The sequence below is a fragment of the Plasmodium sp. gorilla clade G2 genome (genome assembly GCF_900097015.1).
Source record: "Plasmodium sp. gorilla clade G2 genome assembly, chromosome: 14".
Taxonomy (NCBI): domain Eukaryota; phylum Apicomplexa; class Aconoidasida; order Haemosporida; family Plasmodiidae; genus Plasmodium; species Plasmodium adleri (nom. inval.).
Window position 1 is genome coordinate 2560462 of NC_041706.1, and position 22407 is coordinate 2582868.

The 22407-nt window shown below is 21.0% G+C and overlaps 4 protein-coding genes across 4 annotated transcripts; 2 read left to right on the top strand and 2 right to left on the bottom strand.

Moving 5' to 3' along the window:
- Positions 1–631: 631 nt before the first annotated feature.
- PADL01_1465800 (40S ribosomal protein S3) lies at positions 632–1937 on the top strand (the record flags this gene model as incomplete). The annotated part of the gene is made up of 3 exons (XM_028684962.1): positions 632–643; positions 1167–1288; positions 1406–1937. 3 exons carry the CDS (start codon positions 632–634, stop codon positions 1935–1937), a joined length of 666 nt encoding a protein of 221 aa, XP_028540988.1.
- A 707-nt stretch (positions 1938–2644) lies between these two features.
- On the bottom strand, positions 2645–4640 carry PADL01_1465900 (conserved Plasmodium protein, unknown function; the record flags this gene model as incomplete). Its single annotated transcript, XM_028684963.1, has 12 exons — positions 2645–2708; positions 2820–2831; positions 2920–2971; positions 3068–3254; positions 3372–3514; positions 3611–3630; positions 3745–3807; positions 3890–3975; positions 4055–4110; positions 4209–4290; positions 4374–4437; positions 4528–4640. The coding sequence occupies 12 exons, from the start codon at positions 4638–4640 to the stop codon at positions 2645–2647; spliced, it is 942 nt and encodes a 313-aa protein (XP_028540989.1).
- A 2132-nt stretch (positions 4641–6772) lies between these two features.
- Positions 6773–9569, top strand: PADL01_1466000 (protein phosphatase containing kelch-like domains; the record flags this gene model as incomplete). Its single annotated transcript, XM_028684964.1, has 2 exons — positions 6773–9315; positions 9485–9569. The coding sequence occupies 2 exons, from the start codon at positions 6773–6775 to the stop codon at positions 9567–9569; spliced, it is 2628 nt and encodes an 875-aa protein (XP_028540990.1).
- A 1492-nt stretch (positions 9570–11061) lies between these two features.
- Positions 11062–20850, bottom strand: PADL01_1466100 (conserved Plasmodium protein, unknown function; the record flags this gene model as incomplete). The annotated part of the gene is made up of 1 exon (XM_028684965.1): positions 11062–20850. One exon carries the CDS (start codon positions 20848–20850, stop codon positions 11062–11064), a length of 9789 nt encoding a protein of 3262 aa, XP_028540991.1.
- Positions 20851–22407: the final 1557 nt, after the last annotated feature.

The window sequence follows — 22407 nt, forward strand, 5'->3', positions numbered from 1 at the left end:
ATATATAATAAATACCGTAATCCATATTATATTCTATATAAATAAATAAAATTTATCACCATAAGGAATTATACATATATATATATTTTTTTTATTATTATTCATATATGTATATACGTTATGAGAGCTTAATGAAAAAGATATAAATAATATAATGCTATGTTATTTAATATTATTATATAATATACCTTTAATGATAAGGCACATTAATTTTGTGTATACATACATATTTAAAATTATATTATATATATATATATATATATATATATATATATATATAATAGAATATTCATTTTTATACATTAATATTGTACGCAAAATTTTAATATGATCATATATTTTTTTTCTAATATAATATCTATTTAAAAAAAAAAAAAAAATTATACTGTACGCAAAAATTTTTATTATAATAAATTAAAATAATAATAATATTCCAATAAAAATAAGGATGTAATAATATTATAAAAAAAGATTTATAAGGAAATTAAATTTATAAAAAATATAAAAAAACTGGAAGAAAATTAACAATTTAATATAAAATTCAAAAAGTTAATAAATATAAAAATAAAATAATAATAAATTTTTATATATTTATAAATAATTAGCGAATTCGTAAAGTACTTTTTTAAAAATGTCAGCTCCCGTAAGTTCCCGAAAATAAAAAAAAAAAAAAAGAAATTTATATAAATTATGTATTAAAATAAAAGAATATATTCGCGAATTTTTGTTTTACGAAATAATTTATAAGATATATGTATATATATATGTATATATTTAAAATATTTAAGAAAACTGTGCTTATGTTTTTGCATTTATATATGATATATTTTATATATATGTTTGGAAAAAATATAATGTTGAAAAAAAAAATACATTTTTTGTGATAAATATCTTTAAAAAAAAAAAAACGTGTATTACGTTTTTACTTTTTTATTTATGAATATATATATATATAAGTATTATATGAGTATATCCATATTATATAATAAAAAACAAATATAGATCCATATAATATAAATGTATATTTAATTCAAAATTGTCCATATGTATAATATTATATCTTTTGCATAAAGTGTTATATGAGCAATAAGTAGAACATTTTAAAAAGTGTATTCTTAAAAAATATATAAATTAAAATTTTTTTTTTTTTTTTTTTTTGTGTTTAGATTTCAAAAAAGCGAAAGTTTATTAATGATGGTGTTTTTCAAGCCGAGTTAAATGAATTTTTAGCTCGTATTTTGGCAGAAGATGGATATTCAGGTGTAGAAGTTAGGGTTACACCTATAAGGTATAATTAATATTAATTAAATTAATGTGCTAATGTGGATGATACATAAATATAAATATATATATATTTATATATATATATGTTTTGTTTTATAAATATATTATTTTTTTTTTATAGAACGGAGGTTATTATTAGAGCCACTCGTACCAGAGAAGTTCTTGGAGATAAAGGAAGGAGAATACGTGAATTAACATCACTAGTACAAAAAAGATTCTTTAATAAATCAACAAATAGTGTTGAATTATTTGCTGAAAGAGTAGAGCATAGAGGATTGTGTGCAATGGCACAAGCCGAATCATTAAGATACAAACTATTAAAAGGTTTAGCAGTTAGAAGAGCATGTTATGGAGTTTTAAGACATATAATGGAATCTGGTGCCAAAGGATGTGAAGTTATTGTATCAGGAAAATTAAGAGCTCAAAGAGCTAAAAGTATGAAATTTAGAGATGGCTATTTAATATCTACAGGAGAACCATCTAAAAGATTTGTTAACACTGCTACAAGATCAGCACAATTAAAACAAGGAGTCTTAGGTATTAAAGTTAAAATTATGTTACCAACTGCTATTGATACTAGAACAGGATTAACTTCTATTTTACCTGATAATATTTCTGTTTTAGAACCAAAAACTGATACTGTAGATTTATAAAAAAATAAAAAATAAAAAATAAAAAAAAAAAAAATAAATAAAAAAAATAAATAAAATAAAATAAATAAAATAAAATAAAATAGGTTTTTAAATTTTTTATATAGTATATATATATATGTACATATATTTTTAATTTTTTTTTTTTTTTTCTTTTTTTTTTTTTTTTTGAATATAACATTTAAATTCAATATAACACAAAGTTCTTTTTTATTTAAATTATTATTTTTAATAATATATGAAAAATCATTTTTTTAATTCATAAAAAAGAAATAAAAAATGGGTTATGAGATTTTTGTATTTTTTTGAATTATATGTAAATTTTTTAAAAGTACAATAAGATACGAGTAATTAATTCTTACATAAATATATATAGATATATATATATATAAATATTATCAAAAAGTACCTTTTTAGGAAGTAGTTTTTTTAAAAATTTATATATTTGTCTAATTGTTCTTTTTTATATTTTGGAATATATTAGCATCACAATTCATAATAAGAAATAAAATTTATTAAAATAAAATCAATTTATATAGAACCATGGACGTATTAAAAATTGTAAAAATTAATTGTTATTGTCTTATCAAAAATATGTATTTTTTATTAAAGTATAATTTGTTAACAATATATTTTAACAATAATAAAAATATGTAGATACATAAAATGAATAAATATATGTATATATATATATATATATGTAATATATCCTAAGTAAATTTACTCAACTTTACACTTGTAATAAATCCGTCCATTGGTATAATCGTGGGAAATCTATAGAGGATAATATTATATATGTTTATTTATGTATTATTCAATGTAAAATAGCTACAAATTTTCTTTTATTCGCTTTTTTCTATGTTATTTTTTAGTTTTTTAAAATACCCTTTGCAAAACCTGTAAATTAATATAATTAATTATTTATTGAATTATAATATGTTGCATAGTATAAAAGATAGTATTATTTATTTTTTAATGTCTATACCATGTTTTCCCATTCTTTGTGTTGTCTAAGGATCTAATCGATCCTGGATAACCTATATATAATTTAAAATATATATATATATATATATTTATTTATTACTTTTATCCTTATGTACAAATACATTTGTATATTTTTCTATTTTAATTACTTTTTGTAAAATAATCACAATCGAGATGTGAACATACGTCAACAGATTTCGAAATACTTAAATTATATGGAACTTGTTTAATAATATTATCACATATAGACATATAATTTAGAAAGGTTGCATGTCCATATGTAAAAAAATAGTTAGGATGAATATAAATTATATTATTCTTTTTTTCTATCATATTCTAACGAAATAGAATTAAGTATGTATCATTTTATTTTAATATAAAAAATATATATATATATATATATATATTATTCAATATATAATAATTATAATTTTTCTCATAAAGATTTATAACCTCATAAAAATTTTCCTTGCATATGGTAGCTCTCTTTTCATCAGGATTCCATACAACAAAATTACAATTATCCATATTACATACTTCTAAAGCTTTATTTATAGAAGACAATGTGATTACATTTTGGTTTTTTTCAACACAAGCTAAAAATGGTAATACATTTATGTATATATATATATATATATATATATATATATTTAAAAAATTGTTATAGATTATTTCTGTAACATTCATTTTACCTAATGTTTGGTCTCGTACACTATATATGGTAAATAGAAATATATATTTAAAAAAAATAAAATCATAAATATTAAAAATAACATTGAACATAAAAATAAAAAATTATAATTTTTGTAAGTAAATGAAGGATTACATGAGGTATTTATGTGTGACACCTTGATGAAAATGTGTTCCATCATAAAGATTTTTTTGTGAACTTGGGGTAAAGAAAAAAAAAATATTTAAAATAATTTCAAACATATACAAAAAGATAAAAAAAAAAAAAATTAATAGTATACCTCATACAGATATATTCTACGTTCAATTCTGTAGAAACGTCAATAGCATTATTGTTTGTATTCCTTTTGAATTTTTTTATATCTATCTAAAGAAGAATTAAAGAATATACTTTTTATATTCTTATAATATTTAAATGTATAATAATTTAATTTTTTTTTTGTTACATTGCATTCTTCCTTCTTTAGGCAGATTTCAGCTGCCATTTTTGTATAATCATTTACTGAATATAATATTAATTATATATATATATATATAATGAAATAATATAAAAATATAAAATACAATATGGTAAGCATATATGTATTTATTTGTTTAAACCTTCATCCTCTAAATCTACAATATATGCTCTTTTTACTTCTACGGTGTATCCTTTACTACATGATATTTTAATCAAATTATTCTTAAAATAATAAAATAAAAATATACTATGGATATTAATTTATATGTAAAAGCATTATATGACTCTTTTTATTTTATTATTACATCTCTTTTTATATTAGCATATTTTGAGGGTAAATAATGGTTATATACTTCGTTATTTATAAACCTTCAAAAAATATATATAAATCTGTATATTCAATTATAATATACTACAAAATATAAATATATATAATTTTTTTTTTTTTAGTCGTGAAACCCGTAATAATATATGGAACTATCTTCCTCATTATTATTCACATGATCTTTTGAATAAATAAATGTAACTTTTAATAAAGACAACAAAAATAATAAATTAATATATGTTTTCATTTTTTCCTTAATGTATACTTTTAAATTAAAAAAATAATATAAATGTACAAAATGGTGGTGAACACAGACAAATAAAAAAAAAAAAAAAAAAGACACACATATAAATATATATATATATATATATGTAATAATTATACAAAATAATAATAATTTACTAATTACGAATTGTAACTGTTGCAATATTTGCTTATTTTTTAAAAAACATATACAAATATATATTATTTTTTTATGTAATAATTTATATAATACTGTATATACACATATATATAATTTCCACGTATTCAAAAAATAGAGAAAATATAAGATGTAGATTAAATGTGTTGTATTTTTATTTATTATTTTTTTAAATAGTTTAATTATATTTAAGAACGGTATGATAATAATACTTATGAAAGATGATATAAACTAAAGTATTTTTCACACAGTATTATTTATAAATGCGTTTTTATACATATTTATATGACAAAAGAAAAAAAAATATATTATATATATATATATATTTATGCTGACTCTTATGTCTTGTAATTAAAAAAAATCAGAGTTTTATAAAAATAAAAAATAATTAACCTTACAGTAATGTCTATACAAAATATATACTTTTTTTTAATAACATCTAAAAATTTGTTATAAAGTATTTCATTAAATATTCCTGAACATATTTATAAAAATGTGCAAAAATTTTTGAATATTTTTTTTTGTTCTATAATACTTAAATAAAAATAATATATTAAAATGGTTACGTAAAAAAAAAAAAAAAAAAAAAAAAAGAACAATAATTTTTATTCTGTTTTTTTTTCTTTTTTTTTTTTTGCTGGTATTTTCTTCTTTCTATTTTTATTTCTTAAATTATGAACTATTTCATATATAATAAAAAATATATGTATATATATTAAAGAACATTCCTGTTTTTATGAGAAATATTTATGAAATATACAACTATAATAAATTATAACCAAAACATAAAATAAGAAATAAGTTAAGATTACATAATTTATTTAAAAACTCAAAAAGTTTTTCTTTAATTTCAAAATGTTTATTAATGTATGCTAACAACATAAAATTTCCATTTAACTTATTTTTTTATTTTAATATAATATGTTTTATATAATATATGTACGTTTATATGTTGGTAAAATAAAATTATTTTATTTTATTTATTTAAAATACAATTTTTTATAATCCTTAAAAAAAAAAAAAAAAAAAGAAGAAAAAAATTAAATAACAAATATATATATGCATATATATAATATATATATATATATATATATATATATATATTGTATATCTTTTTAATTATTTCTGTTGGGTTATGTGTAAAAATAAGTTTATATATGAAATATTTAATTTTTAAATATTAAACAGAAAGAAACAATAATATATATATGATTGTTTATATATTAAATAAATAAAATATATATTTATATGTGTATATTATAAATATATAATTGTAATAAGATATTTATATGTGTATATTAAATATATATATTATTATATATATTTTTTTTTAATAATATATTTATATGTGTATGTATTATGTAAAATTGTAATAATATATAATTAATTGGGGTATATCTTATAATGTTTTATTAGCCTTCCTAATTACACTTTATTTTATTTTAATTATTTGTTTTGAATAAAATTATTTTGTGTAAAATATATATTCATAAATGTAGCTAGAAGCTGAAATTATTATATTATTTTATATTATATTATATTACAACATTTTTCTTTAAAAAAATAAAATAAGCAATAAAAAAAACATGCATATTTTATGATCAACATAAATAAATTTATATATAAACACAGATATTATTGTTTCGTATTATTAGCTTTAATTTATTAATTTTTATTACGATTTGTTCTTGTTTTTTTTTTCTTTTTTTTTTATCATGAAAAAAGCATTTAAAAATAATATTTTTATAATGTACATATAGTTGTATTTGTTTTGTTTGTACATATATATATATATATATATATATATATATATATATATATATACATATTATTGTACCTTTATTTTTATTTTATAATATTTCGTTTATCATTATTATTATTTTATTTTCATTTTTTATTATTTTATTTTATTATTTTATTTTATTATTTATTATTTATTTTTTTTTTTTGTATGACAAATGAATAATGGGTCGTTTAAAGAAACAAGTGTTTGTAGAAAAGAAAAACAAAAAGGAGACATTCCTGCTCCTCGTTTCGGACACACTGCTACATATTTAGGTAATAACAAAGTTGCTATATTTGGTGGGGCTATTGGGGATGCAGGAAAATATAATATAACAGATGATATATATTTATATGATTTAACACAAAACAAATGGAAAAAGTTAATAACAGAAAATACACCATCCGCTAGAGCAGCGCATGCAGCTGCTTGTGTTGATGAACAACAATTAGTGATATATGGAGGAGCTACCGGTGGTGGTTCCTTATCTTTAGATGATTTGTATATATTAGATTTAAGAAAAGAACAGAAATATACATGGATGACAGTACCAACAAAAGGTGTAACTCCTGGGAGAAGATATGGACATGTAATGGTTTATAGTAAACCAAATTTAATAGTGTTTGGAGGAAATGATGGACAAAATACTTTAAATGATGTATGGTATATGCATGTTGAAATGCCACCTTTTGAATGGGTACGTGTTATTATTCCTAATACTTGTAAAGTGCCACCACAAAGAGTGTATCATTCTGCAGATATGTGTAAAGAAGGACCCGCTAGTGGTATGATTGTTATTTTTGGTGGTAGAAGTGCAGAAAATAAATCTTTAGATGATACCTGGGGATTAAGACAACATAGAGATGGAAGATGGGATTGGGTAGAAGCTCCTATAAAAAAAGGAAGTCCACCAGAAGCTCGTTATCAACATACATGCGTTTTTATAGGATCTAAAATATTTATTTTAGGTGGTAGAAATGATAATGGATGTGCTGTTCCTTTATCTACAGCTCTTTATAATACCGAAACCATTGAATGGGTTACATTACCATCTATATCTAAATTTAGACACACATCATGGGTCTACAAATATACCATATATACGTTTGGTGGGTTTAGTCATCAAACACAACAATATCCAACTAATGAATTAGAATGTTTAGAATGTTTCAATCTTTTATCATCCTTAAATTCATTGGATTCTGAAAAGAAAAAAAGTATTAAACAATCATCTTTAAAACAAAAACAATTAACTAATGAAAATTTGAAACACTCAAGTAGTGACCTTAGAAATATAAATTCTTATAATTTAAATAGTCAAGATGTTATTAATACACAACAACATAATATATCGAAAGAAATCTATGATTTGAAGAATAATGTTAGTATTGGTAACACATTAGCGAATGTGGCGAATGTAACGAATGCACCAAATGTTCCAAATGCACATTATAGAAATATGTTTGATGCTTCATCTAACTCTTCAGTTTTTAGATTATCCAACAGACCAATGTCGAACAAAATAAGATTATCAGCACATGCTCATGCTGTTCAAGAGAATGGCAGTGACTTTGCTTTTCTTGTTCGTAAAATTTCTATAGATAAATTAGAAGAAGAAGGTAGAAAAATCAATAATGGTGTATTATGTACACCTGTAAATTATATAAGTGAATTTAAGAATACAGTTTATGATAAAATTATTACTACATTATTAAATCCAAATATCACACAATTTGAAATACAATACAACCATAATTCAGAATCAATATTTATTATACCATGGGCTAATATTTCTGTATTATGTTCGATAGTTATAGATATATTTAAGCAAGAAGACATGGTATTAAAACTAAGAGCACCGATAAAAATATATGGTGATATACATGGTCAATATTATGATTTAATGCGTATGTTCCAATTATATAAATGTCCAGTAGAAGAAGATTTAGGTGAAAAGTTAAATGCAATTGGAGATATTGATTCAAATGATTATTTATTTTTAGGAGATTATGTCGATAGAGGTTCTAATAGTTTGGAAGTTATTTGTTTACTTTTTGCGTTAAAATGTAAATATCCAAAACAAATTCATTTAATTCGAGGAAATCATGAAGATGTAGCTATTAATAGTCTTTATGGATTCCAAGAGGAATGTAAAAGAAGATTGAAAGAAGATGTAACAGATAAGGATTCTTGTTGGTATCAAATAAATCAAGTTTTTGAATGGTTACCAATAGGTGCTATAATAGAAGATAAAATTTTATGTGTACATGGTGGAATTGGAAAATCCATTAATCAAATTTCTGATATTTCACAATTAAAAAGACCACTCGTAGTTTCACAAGTTCCTCAAAATTTAAATGAACAAAAAGTTACAGATTTATTATGGTCAGATCCAACTGATAATGATTCTATATTAGGAACTATTCCTAATGATATAAGAGACCCAGATGGTACAGGTCACATTGTTAAATATGGACCCGATCGTGTTCATAAATTTCTAGAAGAAAATGATCTTCAATTAATTATAAGAGCACATGAATGTGTTATGGATGGTTTTGAACGATTTGCAGGTGGAAAATTAATAACCTTATTCTCAGCAACAAATTATTGTAATTCACATAAAAATGCCGGAGCATTATTATTTATTAGAAGAGATCTTACTGTAATACCAAAACTTATTTATCCAGCGAAAGACGAAGTGCGATTCTTTAATACATGGTAAAAATAAAGGGAAAAAAAAAAATGCACACACATTAATATATATGAATATATATATATATATATATATATTTATTTATTTATATTTATTTACAAAATATAAGTTATATTATTTTTCTATTACATATATAAAAAATATATTTTTTTTCTTCTTTATTTATTCTTCAAGGGATACCAAAATGACGGAGTTAAGACCACCAACACCACCAAGAAATCAACCTAAAATGAGAGAATTAAATTTTGGAGCTCCATGAAAATATCCTGTCTCATTATATACACAAAATGTATTGGTACATTAAAGAATCATTATATAATTTGATATATATATCTATATAATTAATTTCTTTTGTATAAATATATTTAATTCTATTGATTTATTAATTTTTTTTTTTCTACTGTTTAAAACTTTAAGGGTTTATATTATCGACCATATAACAAATGAATATATGAAATATTCATAAAAATGGTAGTTATATGAAAAATGATATATTATATATCCATATTATTTTATAAGTAGAAATTATATGTTTTTTCTTTTTTCTTTTTTTTTTTGGGGATGTGTTAAATAAATATTTGTTTTAAATAATAAATATTCTGTATATAATTTTTATATATTTGATTGTATTATTTATATTTATTATTATTTTCCATTAATTTTATTATTTTTTTTTTGCATTTCCTTTGGTTTTTTTTTTTTTTCTATTTTTTTTTTTTTTTTTTTTTTTGTTATTGTTGTTATTGTTAGGTGTATAATTTTTGTAAATTTATTTATTAATTTTAATTTTTATTATTATTATTTTATTTATTTTATATAACATTATTAAAACCATTTAGTTATTTTTACTTTATTTTATTTCTTTTCATTTTTTTTTTTTTCTTTTTTTTTTTTTTTTGTTTTTGTACAATTTTACCAATAAGAATAATTCTTAAAAGATTTTATTAAAAAAAAAAAAAACTGATGTAATATATATCTATATCTATATATATATATATATATATATATATATATATATTTATATTTATATTAATTTTTTAAATAAATAAAACATTTAAATGTCAAATCTATAATTGAATTAAATTTTTTGTGTAAGTTATGTGGTGAGTTAATTATATTGAATTACGGTAAGTGTAGAAAAAAATTAAGTATATATAATGAGAGCATAAATGGAATGTATAAAATAATATGTAAATAAAAGAATACAAAATATTGGATAATATAATAATTATAATTATATATATAAGTAAATGTAAATGAAAAAAAAAAAAGAAAATATTATTAATATATAAAATAATGACAGGATAAATGTAAAATATCATTATAAATATATTATGCATAGAAATATATACTAATATTTTAATTATTATGTAAGGTGATAGTATAAATATGGAATACAATAATAAATAATTTATATATGAAAAAAATATCTATATTTGTAAAAAAAAAAAAAAAAAAGAAAAGAAAAGAAAAATTGATTAGTGTGTAAAAAAAAAAATAAAAATATAATAAAAAGAACTTTTATTATATATATTTATATATTTTTTTTTTCTTTACACAAATCTTATGATATAATGCATATAGTTAAACTACTATTGATATATAAGTAATACTAACATAATAGATATGTTAAATAAAAATAAAAGACATATTTATATGTAAATAATAGAGATACCAATATATATATATTTAAACACATTTTTATTATTTCTTTTATTTGAAACGTCCTGAAGATTCAGAAAAGATCTACTTTATTTGTTATCTTCATTTCTTTTTCTTTTCCCTGGGGAATTACTCATAGAATATGTTGTAATATTCCTTATATTACACCATCTGGCTATAGTTGTTCTGTGAACTCCATAAATAGTAGCTATTTCTGGTATGGTCAAGTGTTGTACATTAAGTAGTCTATTTAATTCTTCAGCACTTGGTGGTCCATTATTTCCAATTCTTCTTCTCCTTCTGGTGCCTATATTATAAGATGAAGGGTTATTAATATTAGAATATGGTACTTCTGTTATGTTATTCTTTTGGATATTATTATTATTATTATAATTATTATTATACATAATATTAATATTACTATTATTATTATTCATGTTATTATGATTTATAGTAAAATTATTATTGTTAATATTATTTTGAAATGTATTAAAATTTGTACCAATATTATTATTATATTCAACTACAGGTTCTTGTGTCTGTTCTTCAACATTATGATTATTTGAATTGCTAATGTTATAATTCGTATCCATTACATTAGTAAAAATGTTCATATTATTACTAATGCTTGAACCAGCATTCGTATAATTATATCCAGTATATGAATAATTATTATTCTCTATGTTATTTGATAAATTATATGGAGAAATTACATTATTTGGATATGCTTGGAAAATGTTATTATTTGTATTATTTATAGTATTTGTATTATTTATATTATTTATATTATTTATATTATTTGTATTATTTGTATTATTTGTATTATTTATATTATTTATATTATTTATATTATTTATATTATTTGTATTGTTTATATTATTTGTATTATTTATATTATTTGTATTATTTTCATTATACATGTTTGGATAAACATTAAAGTTGTTTACACTTACATGTGGATATGTTATTCTTGTTCCATTATCTTCAAGACTATTATTATACGATGTTTGAGGTACCATATATTCAGTTGTATTTTGAAAGGAATTGAAATTATTCATCATACTATAATTGTTATCATTCCTTATAGAATTTACATAATAGTTTGAATTATTGGAATATGCTGAATTATTATTATTACTCATCATAGTTATATTTTCATAGCTATTTGAAGGAAACACATCATTATTTTGTATGTTTTGTTGTGAAGGTAATAAATCCATATTTCCATGATAATTATTAATATTTGTATAGTTATTAAAATTATTGCTTTCATTGACTGAATTAAAAGAATTATTATTATTCGTTTGGTTTGAAAGTTCGTTGTGTATCATATTATTAGACATAGTTATATTATTATTATTATTTCCTACATTATTATTCAAAATATTACATCTTGTCATAGAATTATTGTTATAATATAAATTATTCGAATTGTTATTATTAAATTCTAATTCATTAACTGTTGTTCTATATAGCGATAATGAGTTATTATTATAGGAACCTTCATCTGATGTTATTCTTTGTATATTGTTATCAGACATAAATATACCACATACATTATTAGATTCTTTCTGATTTATTCCATTTAATAAATTATCATGATTTTTAATATTATATGCATAATTATTATTATTATTATCATTAATATTATTATCATTATTAATATTACATAAATTATTCTCATTCATATATGCAAAATTGTTAGAACCCATTTCTATTTCATTCATCAAATTATTCATATTTCCAATATAATTATTTTCTAAACTATTTTGTACATTATTATTCATATTATTTATTCCATAATTTGTATTAGTTACATATTCATTGGATGTTATACCAGTTGACATAATGTTGTTATAATCCAAGAGTGTTTTATTCCCCTGTCCTTCAAAAATGTCGTTCTGGCTATTATACATAAAATTATTGTAAATATATGTATTATTTCCAGTAGTTCCATTATTTTCATTAAGGTTGTTATCTGTGATATTATTATTTTCAATAGAAATTCCATAATTCTGATTTATATTAGAGTAATCTACATTAGGTTGGATGTTATTACAATACGTTTCATTGCTTTGAGAATTCTGAACATTAGAAATATTAATCATGTTGTTGTTCCATTCCGAACCATTAAGAAAATTGGTACCATTAATGTTCTCATTCTTATTATTCTGATTATTATTACATTCACATCTACTATAAGCGTTCACATTATTATTTAGGACATTATTATTCATATATTCTTCATTTAAACGAGATGTATTATATTCTTGGGAGATATGTTGTGTTTCCACTTCATTATTTCCACTTTGCAGATTATAATAATTATTGTTTTCAATATTATTTGAGAATTGTGTATAATATTGTAAATTTGAATGTGTTTGGCTTGATATATTATTAGTAAATTCCGTGTTTGGTGTTATATAGGATTCTTGCATTTGATTGTTACCTGCATAATTATTAATAACAGTATTATTTGTCAATATGATTGAATTAATATCATTATTTCCTATTTCATCGTCGTTATTTATATAAGTATTGTTCATTGAACTATATAAATTATATGAATATGTGTTATTATTATTATTGGAAATATTAGAACTTAAATTAGAATTCATACATGAAATGAATGTATTATTAGTGCTGTTGTTGTTATTCATGTAAGATGATGCATTAATGAAGTTGTTGTTTATAGAAGAATTTTCTTCAATAACATTTGAAGGATATGTATTATATAATGGCTGATACAATTCATTTCCACTCATATATGAATTGTTTTGCATTTGGCAATTAGGAGTGTAAAAAAAGTTATTATTTGTGTTAATATTATTCTCTTGATAATTGTGTTGATTATTCATATTATTATTTATATTATTTATATTATTATTATTTTTATTATCATCATCAATATCATCATAATCATTACTATCTAAGCTAAATAAATATTGCTTGTTTTCTCCACTTGTTTGTATCTCTAAATTATCTTGTCTTGAGTAATCTTTAAATACCATATTATATTCATTAACAGTGTGTACATTATCATAAGACGAATTATAATGATCACTATTCTTAAATACGTTTGAATCATTTTGTTCTTTTATATTATCATTCTGATCATAATTTGGTTTTATCGATACATTATTTCCAAGTTCATTTGAAATAGTTACATTATAGTTGTTATTATTTTGTGATTCTCCAATTTTGTCCATGAGTGTTGCTTTAGATAAATAATAATAATTCCTGTAATCATCCAAATGCTTTTCTAATTTGTCTTTATTCTTAGATACAACAACTTCATCTCCTTGGTTATATGTATCATATATTTTTCCCAAATCATTTGATAAATGAAATTTATATTGTTCATTAATATTTGTTTCATTATTTTTATTTCTATCTTCGTATGAACTCATACCTTCCTGTTCTAAATTATTTTTTTCTTTCTGTATATCTTTTTGATCGTCTTCTTCATCTTCATCTTCTTCATTTCTTTTATTTTCTAATGAATCATTATTTTCGCTACTGGTTGTAGTGTTCTTCGAACTACATGATGTATTATTATTTGAATTATTTGTGCTATTTGATGTATTATTATTTGTATTGCTTTCATCATTTGGATAATTTGCATCATTTGAATTACTAGCACCACTTGAATTATTAACATCACTTGAATTACTAGCATCACTTGAATTATTTGCATCATTCATATTATTTGAGTCTTTGACCACATTCACTTCATTCAATTTATTTACTTCATTCAATTTATTTACTTCATTCAACTTATTTACTTCATTCAATTTATTTACTTCATTCAATTTATTTATTTCATTCAACTTATTTACTTCATTCAATTTATTTACTTCATTCAACTTATTTACTTCATTCAATTTATTTACTTCATTCAATTTATTTACTTCATTCAAATTAATTAATTCATTTAATTTATTTACTTCATTCAATTTATTTACTTCATTCAATTTATTTACTTCATTCAATTTATTTATTTCATTCAATTTATTTACTTCATTCAACTTATTTACTTCATTCAATTTATTTACTTCATTCAACTTATTTACTTCATTCAAATTATTTACTTCATTTAATTTATTTACATTATTCACCTTATTCAAACAATGTATCTTATACATGTTATTGGTCTTATTTACACCATATATGTTATTCATGTTATTGGTCTTATTCACACCAGGTATCTTATTCATATTTTTGGTCTTATTCACATCGTTCACCTTATTAACACCGTTCATCTTATTCACATCGTTCACTTTATTAATACCGTTCATCTTATTCACACCGTTCACCTTATTAACACTGTTCATCTTATTCACACCATTCACCTTATTAACACTGTTCACCTTATTAACACCGTTCATCTTATTAACATTGTTCACCTTATTAACACTGTTCATCTTATTCACATCGTTCACCTTATTAACACTGTTCATCTTATTCACATCATTCACCTTATTAACATTGTTCACCTTATTATCACCATTCATCTTATTCACATCATTCACCTTATTAACACTGTTCATCTTATTCACATCATTCACCTTATTAACACTGTTCATCTTATTCACACCATTCAACTTATTAACACTGTTCACCTTATTAACAACGTTCATCTTATTAACATTGTTCACCTTATTAACACTGTTCATGTTATTCACATCATTCACCTTATTAACACTGTTCATCTTATTCACATCATTCACCTTATTAACACTGTTCATCTTATTCACACCATTCAACTTATTAACACTGTTCACCTTATTAACAACGTTCATCTTATTAACATTGTTCACCTTATTAACACTGTTCATCTTATTCACACCATTCACCTTATTAACATTGTTCACCTTATTATCACCATTCATGTTATTCACATCATTCACCTTATTAACACTGTTCATGTTATTCACATCATTCACCTTATTAACACTGTTCATCTTATTCACACCATTCAACTTATTAACACTGTTCACCTTATTAACACCGTTCATCTTATTAACATTGTTCACCTTATTAACACTGTTCATGTTATTCACATCATTCACCTTATTAACACTGTTCATGTTATTCACACCATTCACCTTATTAACATTGTTCACCTTATTATCACCATTCATGTTATTCACATCATTCACCTTATTAACACTGTTCATGTTATTCACATCATTCACCTTATTAACACTGTTCATCTTATTCACACCATTCAACTTATTAACACTGTTCACCTTATTAACACCGTTCATCTTATTAACATTGTTCACCTTATTAACACTGTTCATCTTATTCACACCATTCACCTTATTAACATTGTTCACCTTATTATCACCATTCATGTTATTCACATCATTCACCTTATTAACACTGTTCATCTTATTCACATCATTCACCTTATTATCACCGTTCATCTTATTCATTCTATTGGTCCTCTCCAAAATACTTAACCAATGTGTTATAACATTATACATTTCACTTGTTTTATTTATATCATTTTCAAGTTTATTGTATATGTACTTATGAAAAGGTTTGAAAAATTTATAATCTCCATAGAAAACACCTTTTAATTTATTATATAACAAATTTGTATTTTCATTATTTATATTACTAATATTTTTATCACTTGAATTATTTCCCTCGTCATAACTTGAACTATTTCCCTCTTCATAATTTGAACTACTACTTTCTTCACATATTATTTTATCATCTGATTTATCATATATAAAACTATTAATTAGTGAATTTATGTTAATATTTCTTTCTTCTGGAATTTGTCTAGAATTTTGTTGCCCATTTGATTGACAATATAATTTTTTTTTGTTTCTTTGTGGAGTTGTGCCAACAGATTTTGGATGATTTTGTTCTTCTATCTTCTTATTATTAGTACTTGTGTTGTTTTCATTATTTTTACCAAATAATTTATTTGGTTCATTAATATTATTTTTTTTGCGTTCATCTAAATTAGCTAAGTCATCTTCTATACTTCTAATATTTTCATCAATACTTTTATTAGATGTATAGGACTTAGAATATTTTTTCTTAAATTTCCACTTACTTATAAATGATTGATAAGCACCATATCCATGCCATTCGTAAGAGGTTAATATTTTGTTTACTAATACAAGAATATCATTTTGGAATATAGTCGAATGATGAGATAAATTTAATATGTTTCGAAGAGGAAACAAAGTAAATTGTTTTTTTATGGATTTAAAATTTTTATATAAAATTTTATTAAATGGGCTTATCTTTCTTCTCTTGTAACGCATCTTCTTAGAACAAATATTGTGAACATAAAAAGTATATGGTATATGATCACGGATAATACGAACACTACCATCTAGCATATAATATAAATTTTCAAAGGGTTTATATGCAGGACGGTAAGTAAAATCTTCTGGTCTACATTCATCAAGGTTTGGTACTATAAAACGTAGTACATCTATTGGGACTCCAAACATATGATTTGGTTTTCGAAGTCCATCTCTTACTGGATCACTACTTGGGTAATAATTTTCTTTTAATTTTTCAAAATATGGATTGTCCCAATCCATTGAATAATCTTGTGTATTTCGATTTAAAGTCTTATTCATAAGTACGAAAACCATAAACACGCAAGATATTTTGACAATTTGAGAATTATAACAAGGTGTAAAGGTACAGATTAATTTTAAAATTGTGTATATTTTGGAATAATCAATAACACTATTATCTAAAAATTTGTAATTTCTTAAAAAAAATATTCTTAATACAGTATTTTGAACTAAAACATTAATATATCTAACTAAGTATCTATAACACAATGTATTTGTACAACTAAAATCATCACATATATGTAATTGTTCTAAGAATGATATAAATATATTTTCCTTATCATGTGGATAATATTTATTAGGAAACTCCATTGTTACCATGTTAGAAATTATTTCGCTTAATATACAATTAGCTAAAATATTACTAATTTGCATTATAATTTTTGTTTCATTTTCATCTAGAACTGTTCCTGTAACTATACCAGAGGGATCTACATTTTTACCCCTATTTTGATTAGTATTATTCCTTTCATGAATTTCAGATTTTAAAAAATTTGAAGAATTTAAAACATTGTTAACATTTCCAATATTTCCAATATTTTCAATATTTCCAGTATTTCCAATATTTCCAGTATTTCTAATATTTCCAGTATTTCTAATATTTCCAGTATTTCTAATATTTCCAATATTTATACTTTTTTCTGTTTTTACAAAAGTTGCTGAATTTAAACCATTTTTAAAATTTCCAATATTTCTACCATTTTGAGTATTTTCCCTTTCTTTTTTATTATTTCTTATATCCGTATTCAGAATATCATATTGAATACATTTATAAATAAGTGCTTCAAGTAGTATATTAAATGAATTAAATAATTTTGGTATCTTCATACTATTTCGTTTTCTTATGGTTAAGTATTCATCATACATAGATAAAAATGCATTAGTTTTCGTATATAAATCAGATTCATCAGCATTTATTAATCCAAGAGTATGAGCACGATATATAAAATTGAATTTATCAGATTCACAAAATAAATAATAATTTGATAAGAATGCATCTATTCTATGAGCAATAGAGTTAGATGCATCAAATTTTGTTCTTACTTCACATAGAGTAAAAATTAGTATAAATTCCATTTTTCTAAATGCTTTCATATTATGAATAAATTTAGGTTGTATAGGATTTTGAATAGCGTCAAAACGTTCCAAGAATTGTTTCATATGTTCTTGTATGAATACTTGTACATAATCATGAAATTTCATAAACGAAGTCATTTTATCATATCTTATATATGAGGAATGATATACTAAGCTACAATAAATTAAAATATCTTGTAAAAACCAAAATGCGGGTTTCATATCGAGTAAGAATTGTTTAATAAAGCTAGAATTTCCAGTACGTCCAATTTTAGTTATTTTATATGTATAATATTGGTTAGCATCAAAATCAAAATAATAATAATATACATGGTTATATTCTCGATCAGCAATATTCCAGAAATTATCAAAAGTTATTTTTATATTATATTCATATGTAATCTTATCAATACGGTAAAAAACACTCATGTTATTATCACAATTCAAATTTATGGTCCTTGCTATAAAGGTATCTCTATTCCAATAATATCTATTAACTCTATAAGAATTAACTCTTCTGTAAAATGAATTATATTCTCCACTATTGTCAGAAAATTCATGATTATATATTTCTTCTTCAGGAACATTTCTATAATCAGGTGTATACCAGTTATTAGTTCTAATAGAATTAATATCAGAATTATTAATAATAGTATCACTAGGATTAAAAACTCTTTTCCTAATTATTCGACGACGGCAATTTGATGGAATACATGTCGTACAAAAATCAAACCTATTATTATTGTATTCTATATTAAGTTTAGGATTTAAAAGAACATATATATCTCCAGATGATATTTTACTGTTATTTTCTTCTAAATGCAAATCGAAATATATATATTTTAGGTTATCATAATTTCTTCTATGTATAATATTTAGCATATCAATATTCTTATTATTTTTATATACCATTGCATTAAGGTAGTTATTTAAATCCACATATTTACAATTCAAATATCTAATTATATTTGATAAATAAAACATCCTCAAATCAAAATTAGTTTTCACATTTACATCATCATATAAATCATTTGGATTAGTATTAACAATGTCACGAATATTTGATTGAGAATTTCCCCTTTCTTCTCTACATATATCAAATATTTCCACATCCATTCTTTTGTTTTTAACTTTTTTGATATTTTGTTTATTTTCATTATTGGGTCCTATGTTATCCCTTTCATTTTCTATGATATTAATATTTGTTAGGGAATCTCTTTCTTGAATATTTTTTTGATTTTCATTTTGTTCATTTTCTATATTATCGTTTCTCTTTGTGACATTTCTTGTTGGTCTTTCATTTGGTATATTGTTTTCATTCTCTTTTCCTTCATCATTTTGTAAATACTGTTTCATGCATTTACTTCCAGCTCTATTTCTTAATGTCATAGGATGTATCGCTTCATTGCTTTTATTTTTTGGTTCTCTAGAAATATCTACTATATTATTTCTATTGCATCTATCATTATAGATGGAACTGCTATTTTCCGTTTCTTTATTCTGAATAATCGTATTCTGTTCATGGGTATTATTATAGTTTTTCATTCGCATAGTATTTCCAGAATTATATTTTTTCTTTATAGAATTAGTAGTATCCTTAACATTTTGTAAATTATTTGATTTCTCATTAATATTATTGCTCTTGTTAATTGAATCATTTCCATCTACTCCTATATTTTCATTTGTTACTTGATTGTTTCTATCATTAATACTTACATCATTTAATGAAGAACTTATATTTTCTTTTTTCTCTCTAGATTCATTTTTTTTATTAAAATAAGTACCTGTATTGCTTTTTTCATAAATCATATTATTATTATTATTATTATTATAATTATAATTATTATAATTATTAGGTTTCGTATCATCAGATGTATCACTTATAATATATATTTCTTTTTTTGAATCGTCATTCTTTTTTTTGTAATTATTATTTATAGATCTTTTATTTGTGTTACTAGATTCTTCACATAATTTCGTCTCTTTGCTTTGTCGACTAAAAGAATTATGTAAATGCGTACGTCTTTTTTTATGTCTCCTATTATGAAGTCTGTCATTAATATCATCATCAATTATAATTGTTTCCTGATCGTTATTGTTTTTGCAATTAGTATTCCTTGAGCTCGATCCCATTCCACCAGAAGGAATATTGCTATCTCTTTCAATTTTTCTATGTCCCCTTCTCATTTGATAGTATTATAATATATATAATATATATATGCATGTATATATTGGATCTCTATATGATTAAATATAAGACAATTCTAATTCCATTAGAACGATAAATAAATAAATAAATATAATAGGAAAAAAAAAAAAAAAAAAAAGAATTATATATTGATGAAAAATACATACATACATATATATATATATATATATATATATTTATATATGTGAAAATAATATGGTAAATATAATACTACTACAAAAATTTGTATATATATCTACAATATATCAATATAACACATAAGTAAATATATATATATTTATATATATTTTAAAATATATCAATTTTGAATTCCTACAAAATATATATATTAATTAGGTGCCTATATATCTAAGAATATAATAATTATATGAACAGGAAATTTTTAATTTATATATAGAAATTATTTTATTCTTTTATGTTGTGAATTTTTAAAATATATATATATATATATATATATATATATATATATATATATAAATATATATATATATATATATGGTATTACATTTAATAAAATATATAAAAAAGAAAATATCAATAAAATAAGAATATTTACATGGATAATAATATAAACATAATTTTTTTATATTCCATATATATTGTTCTCATAAATGAAAAAAATAATATACTAAAATATAATAAAATGTATGTTATATTATATATATATATACATATTATATACATTACCGCTTTGAACCTAATTTATTATTTACCTTAAAATGTTAAGAACAATGTAGTCTTATCAATTAAGTATGCTCAAAACAACATGGATAAATAATATTAAATAAAAAAAAAAAAAAAAAAAAAGAATAACATATATAAATAATTATTGAATACATAATAACATGTACACACATACTTCTATAAATGCATTTTTTTATTATGAAAAATGTATTGTAAAAATAATACAATAATAAAATAAATTATGCAATTAAATTAATTATAGGTTTAATTTTTGTATGAATATAAAATACTTAATATTCGAATAAAATATTATATAGACATATGATATAATATATATACATATACTTGTGTACATAAAAATTTATATATATACTAGAATAAATATAAACTTATATGTTATATATATATATATATATATATATATTTTTTAATAGACCCTATAATTGATTAATATATTGTAATATATATATAGTAATAATTATAAGGTGCGTGTGTGTGTGTTCATATATGTAAATAAATATATGTATATATAGAAGGATTTAATTATAAAATACGGCAATAAAAGATAACAAAGAATAAAATATTTTAACAGAATAAATAATAAATTTTACTATATATCGTAAAAAATCAAATAATAAAAAAAAAAAGTATAATCTGAAAATATATAAAGTTTTTATGTAAAATACTTTATGTATAATGGAAAATTATTTAAATATTTTTATTTCATTATTATGTAGATAACATATGCAAAAATAGGATAATAAATAATAAAAGATATATATAGAAAATGATAAGAAAAAAAAATATATATATATGTTTTTTTTTTGTTTTTTTTTTTTTTTGTATTTCTT